Raw genomic sequence first — 17,072 nt, 5'->3', positions numbered from 1 at the left:
TAAAGCCCACAAAGATTAAATAATTTGTTCAAGTCACATAGCATTAAATGGCAAAATGACATTTAAACCCGAGTCTGACTTAAAAGCCCTTACCATGCTGTATCTCAAACCTCACACATCTGAACATCACTCAGGTGCCAAATATTTTTCATTAGAAATTCATCTTACTGAAAAAGAAAAATTAACAGTTTTTTTCCTGTCATCCCCTGTCCCTTACCTTCAAGGTGACACCTGTAGACAGAAGCTCCTTCTATTAATAGCTCATAGCAGAAATGAAAGCCTGTATATATATTTCTTCTTTTTTTTTATAAACAACATAAATTTATTTCTCATAGGTCTGGAGGATAAGAAGATCAAGACACCAGCAGATTCAGTGTCTGGTGAGGTCCCACTTCCTCATAGATGACAGTCTTGACTGTGTCTTCATATCGTAGAAAGGGTAAGCTAGCTCTCTGAGGTCTCTTTTATAAGGACACTAATCCTAATCATGAGGACTAATCACTTCCCAAAGGCCTCCCTTCCTAATACCATCATTTTGGTCATTAGGATTTCAACATATGACTTTTGGAAGGACACAAACATTCAGACAATACCATCAAAATTTGTGTCCTTCTCACATGCAAAATACATTGATTATGCCACAATAGCCACAAAAAGCTTATTCCAGCTTCAATTCAACAATCTAAGGTCCAGTCTCATCTAAATATCATCTAAATCAGATATGGGTGAGACTCAAGATATGATTCATCCTGAAGCAAATTGCTCTTCGGATGTAAATGTGTGAAATCAAACATGTTATGTGGTTCTAAAGTACAATGGTGGGACAGACATAAGATAGACATTCGCATTGCAAAAGGGAGAAGTGGGGATCCATTAAGGGGTAAAAAGTCCAAAGTAAGTCCAGAGCCCAACAGGACAAACAAAATTAAATCTTAAGGCTTGAGAATACTAAGACCTTATTTCCCCTTTACACAAGTTTTCAGTGCTGTACTCCACAGGCTACAGAACATGAGATATCATAATAGATTGAATGCAAAAGCTGTTAAGAGAATCCAGTTGTTTTCTACTAAGCTAGAGGAAAGCAGTGGCTTCCAGACTTTGCTCTGCATTGGAATCACCTAGAAATCTTTAAACACTACTGATACCTGGGTCTCACCACATTCTGATTTAAGTGGTTTGTGGTGGTATATGGTACATTGGAGTTTATGAAAGTTCCGTGGATGATTTGAATGTGCAGCAAGGTTTGGGAACCACTGCATTAAAGAGATTTGAAAAAATATAAATCAGTGCCATTCTCCACACTATTTTATTTTGGAAAATATAGTTATTTTAGTAAAAATATTATTTGTATTAACATGTAGTGAGTCTTCAATAATTTTTAAGGGTAAAAAGAGATTCTGAGACTGAAAAGCTTAAGAGATGTTGGTATAGGGATTAATGCTTTGCGCTCTGGAGCCAGACTGCCTGTTGATATTATGGCTCTGCTATTGCAAGCTTTGTGTCCTTGAGCACATTGCTTACCCTCTCTGTGCTCAGCTTCCTTGTGTATAAAATGAGTATACTAACAAAATTCACCTCTTAGGATTTTTGTGAAATTAAATGAATAAAACACCTATAAATAACACTTAGCATGATACCTGGAACATTATCGTGGCTCCACCAATATATGCCCTCAGTGTTTTAACTTCAGTTACTATTCTAGCTGATGAGCTTTTAACATTGATGATCTTGTCATAGTAATGTAAAATTTGCAGGCCAAACCATTCTTCTAACCAACTCATCTTTCTGCACAAGAACAGAGTGGAAGCCACGGGGTGGAGTCTCTTAGAGAAATCGGCAAGAGATGCCATGAACCAGAGAAGTGAGATGACTGTGTCACGCAGACCCTGGGCTTTGGTTCATATGTTTGTTTGTACAAAGGCAAGACAACATCTGCTGTCCTTTAGTTGAAAGAATGAATGGCTAACAGAGGTGACGACACCAAGGTGACCATTTGATTTGGGGAGAAGGGGAGATGGCATTGCCAAGAGGCAGGATGTGTTTTATCAGTCAAAATATCCCCACAACCACCTCTCATGGGTCACTCCCCTTTGCTTTAAACAGTTGCCAGCCTTAAGATTCTATGCTCCTTTTGGCTTTTCCTAACAAGCAGAATTCATCTCTAAATATTATAATGCATCTTTATTCTCAGTGTTATTCAACAGTAGTTCTCACATTCACAATCTTCTGAGTGGCACCCCCAAATTGAGAAAGGCAATGAAATGAGTAATTCAAAAATGCTGAAGGTCATCAACATAATTAAAATTCCCTGTAACAGAAAAAGAAAGATAGTGAAGTCATGATATTAGCCCAGTAACAGTTTTTCTGATTACAATGAGGTAGCAATGCCCAGGTAATAAAAGCTCCCCCACTTTTTTCAAGTGTACCTGATGCTTAGGAACCAAATTAGCGGAGGACCTTGGGAGTATACAGCTATTTTAGCATAATGTAGCATGTTATTTTCTTAGAGAAAGTCATACAAAATAATATATTTTCTAAATTACATATAGGAAGTACTCCATTTTATAAATATATAAAATACAAATAAATGCAATTTATTTTTTTAAAATGAAGCAAAAATTTATTTATTTATTTATTTATTTTGGGCAAAGGACATGAACAGAAACTTTTCAAAAGAAGACAGAATAATGGCCAGCAAACATACAAAAAAGTGCTGAACATCTCTAATCATTAGGGAAATGCAAATCAAAACTACAATGAGGTATCACCTAACTCCAGTGAGAATGGCCTCTATCAAAAAGTCCCAAAACAACAAATGATGGCGTGGATGTGGAGAGATTGGAACACTCTTACACTGCTGGTTGGACTGTAAATTAGTGCAACCCCTGTGGAAAGTAATTTGGAGATACCTCAAAGAACTAAAAATAGAAATACCATTTGATCCAGCAATCCCACTACTAGGCATCTACCCAAAGGAAAAAAAAGACGTTCTATAATAAAGACATCTGCACTCAAATAAATGCAATTTAAAAAGTGGTCTGATGAAGGAGAAAGAAAGAAGGTGGTGAAGGAACAGGAAAAAGATAGAAGCAAATATAGAAAAGGAAAGGAAAAAGAGGGAAAGAAGAAAACTTACAGGCCCAGAAAAAGGGGGGCATATGGAAAAAGAGACATAAGAAGATACAAGAAGCAGAGGCTAGGAGTACCACTTTGTGTTGTTTTTAACACTGCAAAAAAGACCTTAAAATGCTTTGTATTTTGGAAACTAAGAGCATAAATAGGCATACACACCTGGTCAGTAGCCCAGAGACTGGACACTAGTGCTATGCCAGTCAAGATTTGCAATCCTCTGAGTGCTGTACTTTACGCTGATGTTGCAAAGGTTAATGTGGTTACCATTCTGTTCTACAGCCATATTTGTCTACTATGTTGTAACTATAGGCTTATTTTAGAACCACGTGGTTTTAAATGGACACCTAATATTTCATGCTGTAGTTTTCCATCATTCATGTATTCTTTAGTGACAGGAAGTAATTGATTTCTTCCTCCTTTTCTTTTCTGTGGTTTTTGTTTGTTTTATCACTCTGAACAATGCTGCAATGGTATTCTTGTACCTATACCCTAATATATAGGTGGCTTAATTGCTCTGAAGATAGATACCTGGGTTAAAAGGTATGTGTAGGCCGGGCGCGGTGGCTCACGCCTGTAATCCTAGCCCTCTGGGAGGCCGAGGCGGGTGGATCGCTCGAGGTCAGGAGTTTGAGACCAGCCTGAGCAAGAGCGAGACCCCGTCTCTACTAAAAATAGAAAGAAATTATCTGGCCAACTAAAATATACATAGAAAAATAATTAGCCGGGCATGGTGACGCATGCCTGTAGCCCCAGCTACTCAGGAGGCTGAGGCAGTAGGATTGCTTAAGCCCAGGAGTTTGAGGTTGCTGTGAGCTAGGCTGATGCCACGGCACTCACTCTAGCCGGGCAACAGAGCGAGACTGTCTCAAAAAAAAAAAAAAAAAAAAAAAGGTATGTGTATTGTGTGTATTGTTCAGATAAATAAATGTTGTCTTCCTGCTTTCCAAAATGGTAGTGACATTTCGCATTTCTACTGCTGATATACAAGAGCATTCTTTTCACCGTGTCTCTGCCAGGCATAAATGTTAGAGCTCTTTAATTTTTGCCAGTCTAATGAATGCAGCTATTAGTCCATTGTCAATTTAATTGGCATTTCTCTGACTGCTAGTGAATTTGAGCATCACTCTACTAAGTATATTTGGTCATTAGAGTTGCTTTTTTGTAAGTTCCTTTCTCATATTCTTTGCCTTTTGCTTTATTGTGCTCTTGACTTTTTCTTATCAGTTATATGCACTCTGTATAAAACCATTAAAATGTTGCTGTTAGCTGCTTTAAAAATATATTCTAGTTTTCCTAACCATATCAAAGTTTATATGTAAATGAGTGTTTTATCTTTTTTTTTTTTTGCTTTGCAGATCAAGATATAGCACATTTCCAGCACTCCAGTAAGTTCTCTTGTGTCTATTCCCAATCAATCCTCCCACCCCATCAAGAGTCAACCACTCTTCTGATTTCTAACACCATTTATTAAATGTACCTATTTATGTTTGTGTCTGAAATTGTTTGCTTACTATAATGAATTGAAATTCATTCATGTTGTTCCATGTATCAGTACGTTTTTCTTTTTTATTACTGAGAGGTATTCTATTATTTGAATAATTACCATTTGTTCAACCATTCTGCTGTTGATTTAAATTTGAATTGTTTGCAATTTTTCACTGTCATGAATAGAGCTGCTATGAACATTCTTGTATGTATTATGAAGCATAAAATAGGAATATACTTAATTTTGTTAAAAACTGCCAATTAGCTTTCCAATGTGGTTGGACCATTTTACACTCTCACCAAAAATGTGTAAGAGTCATAGATGCTTCACATTCCTTCTAACACTTGGTATTACCAGTCCTTTTAATTAAAATTATTCTGGTGTGTGTGTGCAGTGGTATCTTATCATGATTTTAGTTTGCATTTATCTGATGGTTAATAATGTTGAGCACGTTTTTACATGCTTACTAGCCATTTATCTATATTTCTTTGTGAAGTGCTTGTTCAAGCCTTATTCATTTTCATTTTTATTCCTTTGCCTTTTTATTATTGATTTTCAGGAGTGCTTAATATTAATAAATTCTAGATGTGGGTCTTTTGTGAGATATCCATATTGGGGAAATTGTCCCCCTTTCTGTGCTTTGCTTTTTCACTTTCTTAATAATGTCTTTGATAAAGTAGTTTTAGCTTGAGTCTTTCACTTTTCTTTTAAATTTTGAAGCAGTCCATTTTCTTGTCTTTTTCCTCTATGGTTAGTGTGACAGGATGGTCGGTCTTGCTAGCAAAATAGCAGAAAAAATGAGCTCTCTGCTCCCTTTCTTTGCTCTCTCTCTCTCTCTCTCTCTTTCTCTAGCTGACAGGCATGATGAGGGGCTCTGTTTTCACAACATCTAAAAGGAGCCCAGCAGACAGAAAGGAAATGTAAGTTTTTTTTATCACCTATTGACTAAAACTGCCTTTTAGAATCTGCTTTTATGGTTCCTGGACAGACAGCAAGGGGGACAAACTTCAGGCCTCATATCCTACCCAAAATCATATCTTAAGGGCAAGATCTCTGACAGCCACTTCTGTTGTCTGCCTCTTCTAAGAAGAGAAGGAGCAGATGCAACAGTTCACGGTACCCTATTCATTTGGCTACAGCCACAAACCTTCTTCACACCCTAAATAAAAAGCCTGAGTTTCTCACCTGAGTACCACCTGATTTTCTCTGCCAACACTATCTCCCTCTCTTACACTGTATTAACCCTTTTCTGCCCAGGGAAAAGTAAATAAACTTCTTTCTATCCTAATCTTTGTCTAGAGAAATTTTCTTAAAACCTGTGTGCACTAACTCTCCACCCTAACAGTTACTCCCTTTTGTGTTCTAAGAAAGCTTTTCCTCCTCCTAAGGTCATGAAAATATTCTCCTAAGTTCTATATTTGCTCTCCCTCTAAAGCTTTATAGTTTAAGGTTTCACATTTAGGTCTATCATTGATTGATTTTTGAATGTGAAATCAGTTGTGTTCTTCTGGTATCAACTGACTTGGCCATGATATCTTATCATATAGTTGCTGAATTTGATTTCCTAATACTTTATTTCAGATTTCTGCCAAAGTTTACAATATGGAATTACCTGTAGTTTTCCTGCATTTTATGACGTTCTTGTCATATTTTAGTGTCAGACTTGTGACAGCCTCACGCAAATACTTGTGAGTTGAGAAGTGTTCTCTTTCTATTTTCTGAAAGTGTTTGTTAGATTTGGTGTTGTTTCTTTTCTAAATGCTTAGAAGAATTAGTCTGCTCCTGGATTGCCTTGCTTTTTCTCTTTTTTTGAGAGAGATTTTTGGATTACGGATTTTATTTTTTATTAGATATGAGACTAATCAGATGTTCTATTTTCTCCTATATTAGTTACGGCAGGTGTAGTTTACATAGTTTTTGTAGGTGGGTTTTATAAGGAATTTGTCAATTTCATCTAAAGCATCAAATTATTTTTATAATAGTGTTGATATTTTTAATATTCTCTTATATTTTAATAGCTGTGTGTAGTGATGTATCTTTCTTACTTTCTGATATTGATAATTTATGTGTTCTCTTTTTTTCTTGATTAATTGCTAGGGGTTTATGAATTTTATTAGTCTTTCAAACATTCATATTTTAACTTTATTGATCTTTTCATTGTTTTATTGATTTTTATTTCATCTCATTTTTTCATTTTCTTTAATTATTTTTTCTAACTTCTTGATGTAGATATTTAGGTAATTTTTAGTCTATTTTCTTTCCCAATATTTGCATTTAAAGCTATAAAGTTTCCTCTAAGCATATCTTAATTGTATCCAATAAAATTCTGTATGAATATTTTCATTATAATTTTGCTTTTAATATATTTTCTATTTTTATTGTAGATTCTTCTTTGAGCCTTGCATAATTTAGAATTTCCAAATAGTTTTAGGATTTTTTAGCTTTTTTTAATTGACATTTAATTCAATTCCATTGTGTTCAAAGAACATACTGTATATGATTTTAATCCTTTGAATTTTGTTGAGATTTGCTCCATGGGTCAGCACATGGTTAATTGTTGAAAACGTTCTATGTGAAATCTCTTGAATTTTGTTTGTCAGTTATCATTTTTATTTCTTTTCTGAGAACACTTTCACTATGCCCAGAATTCTAGGTTGGCATTATTTTATTTTAGCACTTTAAAGATGTCATTTCCATGTCTTTTGGCCTCCAAATGAAAAGCCAATTCACAGCAAATCTTTGTTCCTTTGCATATAATGTAATCCAGCCACCCATCCCCCAGCTGCTTTTAAGAATTTCTCTCCATTGTTCTGGAGATGGATGCTGGTGGCAGTTGCACAACAATGTGAATGTATTTAATACCACTGAACTGTATGCTTAAAAATGGTTATGATGGTAAATTTTATGTTACATGTATTTTAACAGAGTTAAAAATAAATAAAAATCTAAAAATAAAAAAAAAAAAAGAATTTCTCTCCATCTTTTTTCTCCTTAGCGATTTCACTATTACGTGCTCAGTCGTAGTTTTCTTTGTGTATTTCCTAGGGTATGGTTCATAGAACTGTTGGAATCTGTGTCTTGTCTTTCTTTCCTTTCAGAAAATTATTAGTCATTATCTCTTCAGATATTACTTTTGCTGCATTTTCTCTTTTCTAGTTCTCTAATTACATACAGGTTACATTTAAAAAAAAATTTTGTCCCACATGTCACTTATGTTCTTCCTAATATTTTACATCATTATATCCTTTTTGGGCTTGAGTCACTATTTTATACTGATTCTCTTCCTGCCTACTCCTCTTCTAATATGTCTAATATGCTGTTGACAGCATTATTGAGAGTGGTTAATTTCAGTGACCATAGTTTTTAGTTCTGTAAGTTCCATTCTATTCTTTCTAATAGACGTCAATAGGCAATTGATATCTGGTAATATTATTAACTTGTTCCTTCTTTCTTGAACATGACAGCCATGATTATTTTTGAGTTTATGTCTTATAAATCTACTGTCTGGGTCACCTGTTTCTATTATTTATTATTTTCTTTTTGTTTTTTGTACATTCAGTCCTGTCTTCTGATATGTGTAGTATTTTTTTTAGCCAATAAATATAGTATGTGAAAATGTTAAAAATTCTAAATTATTTTATCTTCCTCTAGAAATGATTTAGTTTCTTCCATCTGACAATTAGATTAAGGGGAGCGTATGTGGATCCAATCTTGAATCAAAATAATTAAAGAATGAATTTCAGTTTTGTGAAGATTGGCCTATTTCCTTTGTTCTTAGTTCTAGGGTGTAATCTTCCTTCACAAATGAAATCCTTGGGTGCTTACCAGACTCCACTCCTCTTTCTTGGTGAACTCTGAACAGTTTTGTGTCCCCCATAGTGCATGACCTCCGAAATCTCTCAACTTTTTAGCTCTTAGCTTTCTGTCAATTGGGCTTCTGAGTTTTTCATCCTGTAAATCTTAGGAATCATTAAATACCTTGAGGAGGAAAGTGAGGAAGAATTTTGGGCTTACTTCAGTGCATACAATTCTTGACGTGGTCCTTGCAGTTCGCATCCTGGCCGCTATGGTTTCTTTCATCTGTATTCACACAGCTGGGTATTTTTTGATATGTTCATCAACTTTTAAAGTGTTTTTTACTTACAGAGATGCTCTGATATAAAGTAACCAGAAGTGGGAAAAAAAGATTTGTATATTTTATTAGCATTTTCAAGGAACCAATTGTTAACTATTTTGATCCTTTCTAACACGTGCATTTCTTTTTTACTAATTTCTTCTCTTGTCTTTATGTATTATTTCCTTCATTATATTTTCTTTGGGTTAATTTTCTGTTCTTTTTCCAACTTCCTGAGATTAATGTTTGGACCATTATTTTTTAAACTTTTATATTTTATAGTATCTGTAAGCCATGGATTGCCTTAAAAGTATTGCTTTACTTTCTGTACACACGTTTTTGATCTTTCTTTTTTTCTTTTTTATTGATACATAATAATTGTACATATTCATAGATTACATGTTACATCTTGAAACAAGCACACAACATACAATGATCAAACCAGGGTAACTGGAACAAGATTCACCCGAAACATTCATCATTGCTTTATGTTGGGATCATTTGAAAACTTCTAGCTATTCTGAAATACAGTAAACCTGACATATGAAATATCTCACTTTTTTTTTCTGAGATAGGGTCTTGCCTCTGTTGCCCCAGCTGGAGTACAGTGGTGTCATCATAGCTCAATGCAACCTCAAACTCCTGGGCTCAAGTAGTCCCCCTGCCTCAGCCTCCCAAGTAGGTAGTACTAGAGGTATGCACCACCATACCCGGCTAACTTTTCTATTTTTTTTTTGGTAGAGACAGGGTCTCACTGTGTTGCCCAGGCTGGTCTCAAACTCCTGGCCTCAAGCAATCCTCTTGCCTCAGCCTCCCAAAGTGCTGGGATTATGGGCGTGGGCCATGCTGGGCCTGAAACATCTCACTTCTATTAACTTGTTAGTTTTCAGTTCTCTCAGCAATTTTTGATGTCATGTTGACTATTTTTTTCTCTCTATGCGAATTCAAACTTTTTATGTTCCTTTACACTAATTTTAGTGATATTTTGGAAAGAGCAGAAATCTACCATGCTTTATCAGAAGTTCAGCCTAACTGTTAAAACCAAATAAACCATAAAACACTCAGCAGTGATTCTAACATACATCTAGGACTATGAAGTGTGACCATACTGCTGTACTTGTATTTTTCTTTTAGTATATCACTTTATATTTCTATTATACTGATTTGTGTATATGGATTATCTCTTCTACTCATGTGTGGATTTCTAAAGGTAGGAGTTATATGTGCTTATTTTTCTATTCCACAATGCCTGGTATAATGTCTATTAAGTATTACGGATTCCATAAATGTTTGTGAATAAAAGAAAATATATGCATATCCACAACATCTGGATGGTGCTGACTGGTTGCTAATAAGTCATTTGGATTAAACCATTTACTCCTCACTCTAAAAATGCAACATACTTACCATGAATAGGACGGTAATAGCTTCACACTGACTATTTTCTGTAGAGTAGCCACAAATGTAGTTTCGATCTAGAAGGAAGCCAAATGTGAGGAGAATGATTCCAGCTATTGCTCCCAGGGCACTAAGGAAGTTCATTATTTGGCTCATTTTCATCTGAAATAGAATCAGAACATAACAGGATGACTCATGCCCAGCCTATACCATAGACAAAGCAATGGGTGGGTAGACAAGAGAGCAAGGTCTTAGTCACAGCATCATAATGCCACAAGGCAGCTGTGTGGTCATATGTGAGTTGCTTCATTTCTTTGGACTTCAGGCCCTCATCCATAGAATAAAAAGATCCAGTGCATTTTTAATAATCTTTCCATCCCCATGTTCTGTGCCTAATTCAACTCCCATTCACTTGGGAGGAGGGTTCACATGGGGCAAAGGAAGTATCAGGGGAAGTAGCCATGTTGCATTTTGATGCTCTGGTAAAAGTCATGGTATATTTGCATTTTTGTTTTAAGACCCATGTGTTTAACTAAACATTGCATTCCTCTGCCATTTTTATTTCTTCCTAAAATGACAAACTAACAGATGCCCTTTGCTGAAAATCATTTATTGGCATATTAATATCTTATGTCTTTGATTCTTTGAGTAAAGTAAAAATATCCTACTTATAATTTATCTGTGACTTACAACTTTACATTAATTAGCATTGTGTTCTTTATTTCGAGGTTCTGCTTATGGTTGATTAGGTTATCTACAGTGCACCTTTCAGGTGAGTCAAACTAGTGTCTATCAAAGTGTCTCATATAGAGCAAATATCAGAAATACTTACAGAAAGAATGAATGAATAACTGGAACACTGAGACCCATCCTACCATTAATTGGCTGGGGAACTTGGACAAGTGATTTAACTACTCTATGGCTCAGTGTCTTCATATATAAAATAAGAATTCAACTGGATGGCCTAGAAAACTCTCTTCTAGCACTCATGGTTTATTCTACGAAAACAGGAAGCAAACGCTGGACCAATTGGTACCAGTACTTGACAGTGCATGACATTATGGTGGCCTAATGATTTTACAAATGTATTTTTCAAGGCCAGGATGAATTATTTTGAAGTTGTACATTTTTAATAAAGTGGAAATAGAACTCACCAAAGTTTCTGTGGTTTTTCTTTTCAGCGCAATTAGGAAGGCTCCAGAACTAATGAACTGTTAAAAAGAATAAATACCTTAATGATGGACGTGGTTGGCTGGTGTTAAAGAGTTCTCACAGAATAGACCTCTTCGTGTTCCTTTACATGTCCTCCTTCTAGGTTTCACAGAACCCTCAGGGCAGTGAGGGGGTGTGTTCCCTTGTGTGATTGTCCGCAAATGAATAGTGGACAAAACATAGGACTGGAAATCTGCTCTCACTATTTATTTGAACATGAGAAAGTTTTAAATCATACTGGGCTTCGGTTTTCTCATCCATCTTCCTTTTACGGCTATTGTGGATTCAGCTTTGATATCATGACACACTGATGTCAAATCAGTTTGCAACCATTGGGACTGGATTCCATCTCATTGCAATCCATTGTGTTCTCTTGGATGGGAACGGAAGAAGGGGTTGCAGCTAATGTGCTGGTAATTCTTAAAAACCTCTAAGAATTTTCATGGACATGAATCAAAAATATGGTAGCACCATTGTCTAGTGAAAATTTTAAATCTGATTACAGTACATCCATGTTTAAATTTCCAGCCTGTTTGTATTTCTCTAGCCTCATCCTTCCACCCTCACTCCCCATGCTGAACTCTTGTAGTTTACAGAATAGAAAATGCTCTCCCATACCTCCAGCCTTTTGCTCATATTTTTTCTTGGCATGCAACAAGACATCCCCCCTACCCCTTGCACCCAGGCATCCCCTACTCCCATCCTCTGCGTGTGTCCTCACTTGATTAACCACTCACTCTTTTTTTTTTTTTTAATGGCACTGATTTTTTTTTTTAAACTTGGTCAAGCTGGAAATGTCTTTGTGCAATGTCCCCTCTGTTTTGTCAGCGCCTTTCCTATGAGGCAGCCTTTATGGCCTCTACCATCCCTCATCACACCCTGTAGTAATTGACTCTTCACTGAACTGAGACCTTGAGACCAGAGACTGCCTTTTTTTGAATCCATACTCCCTGCCTGTTCTCTGGCAGTAAATTAGGCACTAAAGTAATGTTTATTGAATGTGTTTAAATGTGGTTAAATAAATGCCTCTGTGCAGCTCAAAAGGTATACCTGAGAAGCCCTTGCTGCTTCTCCATTTCTCAAAAGAGTAAAGTGCTCCTTGGTCCCTGTTACATAAGCACTTCCTGCACCTCTGTGATATCATTTAACACACTGCCTTGACATGACCTGTTTACGCATTTTCTTTCTTGTTGGACTGAGAGCCCTTTGAAGGAAGGGCTCATGTGTTACTAACCTTTGGATCCTCATTGCCTGGCTCTATGTATCTGGCTTATAATAGATAGTAACTGACTTTGAATGAATGAATGGACAAATAAACAATTTCGAGACCCAGAGGAATATTCCCAAAGGATCTTCAAGACCCAGTGATGGAATATCAGGAATTTTGATGAATTAATTTCAACAAGGTTAATTTTTTTTTTTTGTAGTTTTCTAAGCATATCATACAACTGGATCTAGCTGACTTCATAACAAAAAAATCCCCTCACATCCTGGTTGGCATGGAGTCAAATTGAACTCAATTGACTATACTCACCAAAACAGAGCCCCAGAATGGATATCCTGAAAGAAATATAAAGGGGAACCTTGGATATGGTTCTGCCAAAGTGAAAAGGAAAATGACTCCAAAAGAAAAGGTCATAGTTCCCAACAGGATCTGGGTAGTCTGTAAACAGAGAAAAAAGTCATGGTGAGAAAAAGCAAAGTGGTGAGTTCCCTTCTGTTTAGATCTTCTTTTGGTTGAAAGTATTTGGCACTTACCCACTTTTGTAAATAAGGGAAGGATAGAAGCCATTTTGTGACGTTCCTGGGTATTTTCTTAATCCCCCCTATACGGTATTTGGTAATAAGTGAAATGATCTAAATCAGTGCTCTTAAAGGTGTGGTCCATCTACTGGCAACATCAGTATCACCTGGAAGCTAGAAGTGCAAACCATCAGGCCCTATCCCATACTTACTGAGCAGAATCTCCAGGTGAGGCTGAGAAATCTGCATCTTAATAAGCTCTTCTACTCTAGCACATAAATGTGAAAGTTTGGGAAGCACTGAATTCTAAATCGCTGTTCCAGCCTGGCCTCAAGCAGCAGGGGACTGCCAGAAAACCCTCCCGGAGATGACTGATGCGCTGAGCCTGTTGAAGTCTTGTCCTCCCAGGCCCAGAGCACTCCTCGGACCCTCTGTTTATTTTTTTTCTCCCTGAGCCACACCTGTGGCGCACTGCAACATCAAGCAGCGATTTGACAAAAGCTGTGGAGGACTGATGAGAATGACACGGAGAATGAGAGGTGTGCAACGTACGAGTGTGTGTCCTCTGCCCTCTTTCATGCTCAGTCCGCCTTCTCAGTCTGAGTGATCTCATTTCTGCCACAGCAACTATCACTTTGAATAGGTGAGTACTAAACGGTATCACTTTTTTGTCACATCCAGACCCATAATTTTAGTTTTTGTCAAACATCCCTCTTGAATATCCCACTAACACTTTCTATTCCAATATATCCCAAAACAAACTCACTTTTCTCCCTTTAAACCCGATCTTTCTGTCTTCCCTGTCTCTATTTTTGGTGCCATCTCCTTAGGCTGCAAGTCTTAAGGTCATCTTCTGTTCTTCTAACATCCCTTGATCCCAACAATCAAAAGGCAGCCAAAATTTCCTATTATCTCTACTTGCAAAATCATAAATATTTGACTTTTCCCCCCATTATTGTTGTTGTGGCCAACGTTGAGGCACATGTTTCATACACTCTAAGGCTCTCCCACATATAGATATATAGGTAGAGATAGTCCTCCATCCACGTATTTCTCCACCTACAGTTGATGAATTTTAAAGAAGAAATTGGGTAATGAGAGCCCAGTCCCCTTTTCTTCTCTTCTTGCAAGTGATCCGCAGGAAGCACATTCTCCTCCTCTTCTCGATGCTCTAAATATTACAGCGGCGAATGCTGCTCTTGCAATGGGAGTTTGGGGACTAAGTTCACCTTGATATGTACTACTCATTCATCTGAATCATAAAAGTTGTTTTCTAACGGGCCTTTCTGCATCGATCTTTTTTCTCTATTCCAATGTTGTATCAGCGCTGAAATAAGATTCCCAAACAGGATTCCAATGCAGTTACTCCTCTCAATATTGTTTGAAAAATAGTTCCCAAATCTGGTGGTCATGAGATTCACTCAGAGAATTGTTTTATGAATATGGATTTCTAGCTTCCCAGTCCCTCCAAGTTGTGATTCAGCAGTTCTGGGACAAGGCTTAGGGACCTGGCATATATTTTGTAAAGTTCCTTGGGTAGTTTTAATAATTTTACAGATTGGAAAGTAATTGTCTACATTATAAAATCTAAGTAAGGACGGGATATAGAATTCTTGGCAATTAGCTCTCCAAAGTACCTTCCTGGTTATTTCTTTTTCTTTTTTTCCTTAGTTTCTTAATGTTATTTTTTGTATTTTTTATTGTGGTAAATATACATAACAAAATTTATCATATTTCCCATTTTATGAAAATTAACAGGCTTTTAGGTTCACAGCAAATTTGAGTAGGAAAAACAGAGTTCCCATATCCCCTTCTTCTGCATCCCCAGCCTCCCCTGCTATCTCACTTTGCTTTGTGTTGTACATTCTATGAGTTTTGGCAAATGTATGACATGTATCTACCATTATAGTATCACAGTATCATACAGGATAGTTTTCCTGCCCTTAAAATCATCTGTGCTCCACCTATTCATTCCTCCCTCTCTCCCCTAGTTCCTCTGGCAACCACTGATCTTTTTACTATCTCCACAGTTTTGTCTTTTTCAGAATGTCTGTAGTTGGAAATATGGTTTGTAGCCTTTACAAACTGACTTCTATCACTTAACAATATGCATCTAATTGTCCTCCATATCTCTTTGTGGCTTGATGGTTCACTTGTTTTGACATGCATAGTACTCCATTGCATGGATGTACCACAGTTTACTTATCCATCCTAGTTGTTTCTTATTTCTTATTATTTTTCCTCCTCTTACATCTTTTAAATCTAGTTTGATCTGTCCCAGCTCTCCTTTGTTATTCCCAAACTATGCTACCATGTGCATTTGTTTATGATGCTTTCTCCATCTGAAATATCTTGTCTCCCTCCTCTTCTTTCATTTTTACCTACTGAAATACCATCACTTTTTCAGAGCCCAGATTAAATGCCAAATTTGCAGTGACGTTTTCTCATCCCTGTTAGCTGGGAGTAATTGTTCTCTCTCTGGGTCCCCCACCATCACCAGCACCATTTATAGATCTTATTAGGTGCTCCATTGACATGTAGTTTTTAATATTTTCATTTTATTATTACTTCTGAATTGTATATTTATTCTCTTCAATAAGAAAAACTAGTTTGTGTTTATTTCTGTAAGCTCCACAATGTCTAACATAGTTCCTTGCATCAAGTTTAATATTTGTTAAGAGAATTTGAACTCTTTAGCAGAAGTTTGGATTCCATCATATTTGAATAGATGCTAAAGCAGTTTAGACTGGTGGTCCCCTTATGCATGTTGGCGGGCCATCTTTCTCTACTTCTTTCCTTCTGTCTGAAAAAGATTAATTTTTAAAAAATTTCCATTCTTAGAGGCGGGGGATTGAATGGGCAAATGTTTTCAAAGATATTGGTAATATTACAGCCTCAAACATACTTAACCGCCCACATTGTCTTACATAAGAATTGGTAAATAAAAGAAAATAATATTTATGGAATGGCTAGATGTATGGATGAAAAGATGAGCACTTAAGCTATTAAGAGGATATTCTGCAAAAGCCCCACACATAAAAATACCATGTTATACTGTCAAACTGTGAATTCTGATTTTTGATTGGGGAAATATACAACTGTAGAATACAATAACCTAGGATACAGAATCTGGTCTATTGACTACTTGATTTTACTTTTTCTTTTTCTTTTTTCCCTCTGAACTTGACTTGAAAAATCTCATCAATGGTCAGTTTGGGGACTGTGACTTTCAAGAACCCAGGCACCTTGTCTGACGCATCTTGTATTTTCTTCTCCACAAAATCTTGTACATAAATCAAATAGAAGTGTGATCCATACCTCCTGAATTGAATAGAAATAAAAGTTGGAATTGGCTCATAACTTAAAACATGTGCCACTAGATATTTTTCCATATACTTTCCCCTGCCTCAGTAGACTATATGTAGGGGCAAGTCTTACTTACCCCTAAGATTTTCATTTTTGTAGCAAATAATTTTTGCAGGGGGCTTTGATTGCTATAGGTCACGGCTGAAAGGCTTGTTGACTCAGATTCAGGAGTAACAATGTCTGGAGGAAATACCAGAAACACGGGACTGTGTGCAGCGCTTGAATCCATGATAGTGTGGTTGATATTTTGAAGTGGCAGAAAATGATTTAGTTGGTACTTCAGTCTAGACTATGTTCTTTTCCTGAACCAAGGCTGTCTGGACCCCTGGCATTGTCACGCTCTGTCTTGGAATTATAGAATCATAGAGTCACAGAGCCATAGAATCTTGGGACTGGTCAAGGTCCCAAGAAAATTAGTAAGTAAAATGCCTGGAACTGGGGAGAGGAGGATGTGACAAGTAGTTCTAGTTTGGTCAGGAGCTCACTGTGACCTTGGGCAAGTTATAGTCTCCTCTCTTGGTTTTGGCTTCCTCATATATACATTGACCAGATGGGACTAGATGATCTACATATAAAGATATTTTTGTTCCTAAACTAATGGGAACTGTAATAAATGCTCAC

The 17,072-nt window shown here is 36.6% G+C and overlaps 1 protein-coding gene across 1 annotated transcript; it reads right to left on the bottom strand.

The window, feature by feature from the left end:
- Positions 1-2,166: 2,166 nt before the first annotated feature.
- MS4A5 (membrane spanning 4-domains A5) lies at positions 2,167-16,786 on the bottom strand. Its single transcript, XM_045558170.1, has 5 exons — positions 16,528-16,786; positions 12,877-13,005; positions 11,285-11,341; positions 10,140-10,292; positions 2,167-2,308 (listed from the first exon to the last, which is right to left on the bottom strand). The coding sequence occupies exons 1-5, from the start codon at positions 16,678-16,680 to the stop codon at positions 2,198-2,200; spliced, it is 603 nt and encodes a 200-aa protein (XP_045414126.1). The 5' UTR covers positions 16,681-16,786; the 3' UTR covers positions 2,167-2,197.
- Between the last annotated feature and the right edge of the window lie 286 nt (positions 16,787-17,072).

Source organism: Lemur catta, chromosome 7 (assembly GCF_020740605.2).
Source record: "Lemur catta isolate mLemCat1 chromosome 7, mLemCat1.pri, whole genome shotgun sequence".
Lineage (NCBI taxonomy): Eukaryota > Metazoa > Chordata > Mammalia > Primates > Lemuridae > Lemur > Lemur catta.
This window is presented reverse-complemented; position numbering and strand designations above follow the sequence as displayed.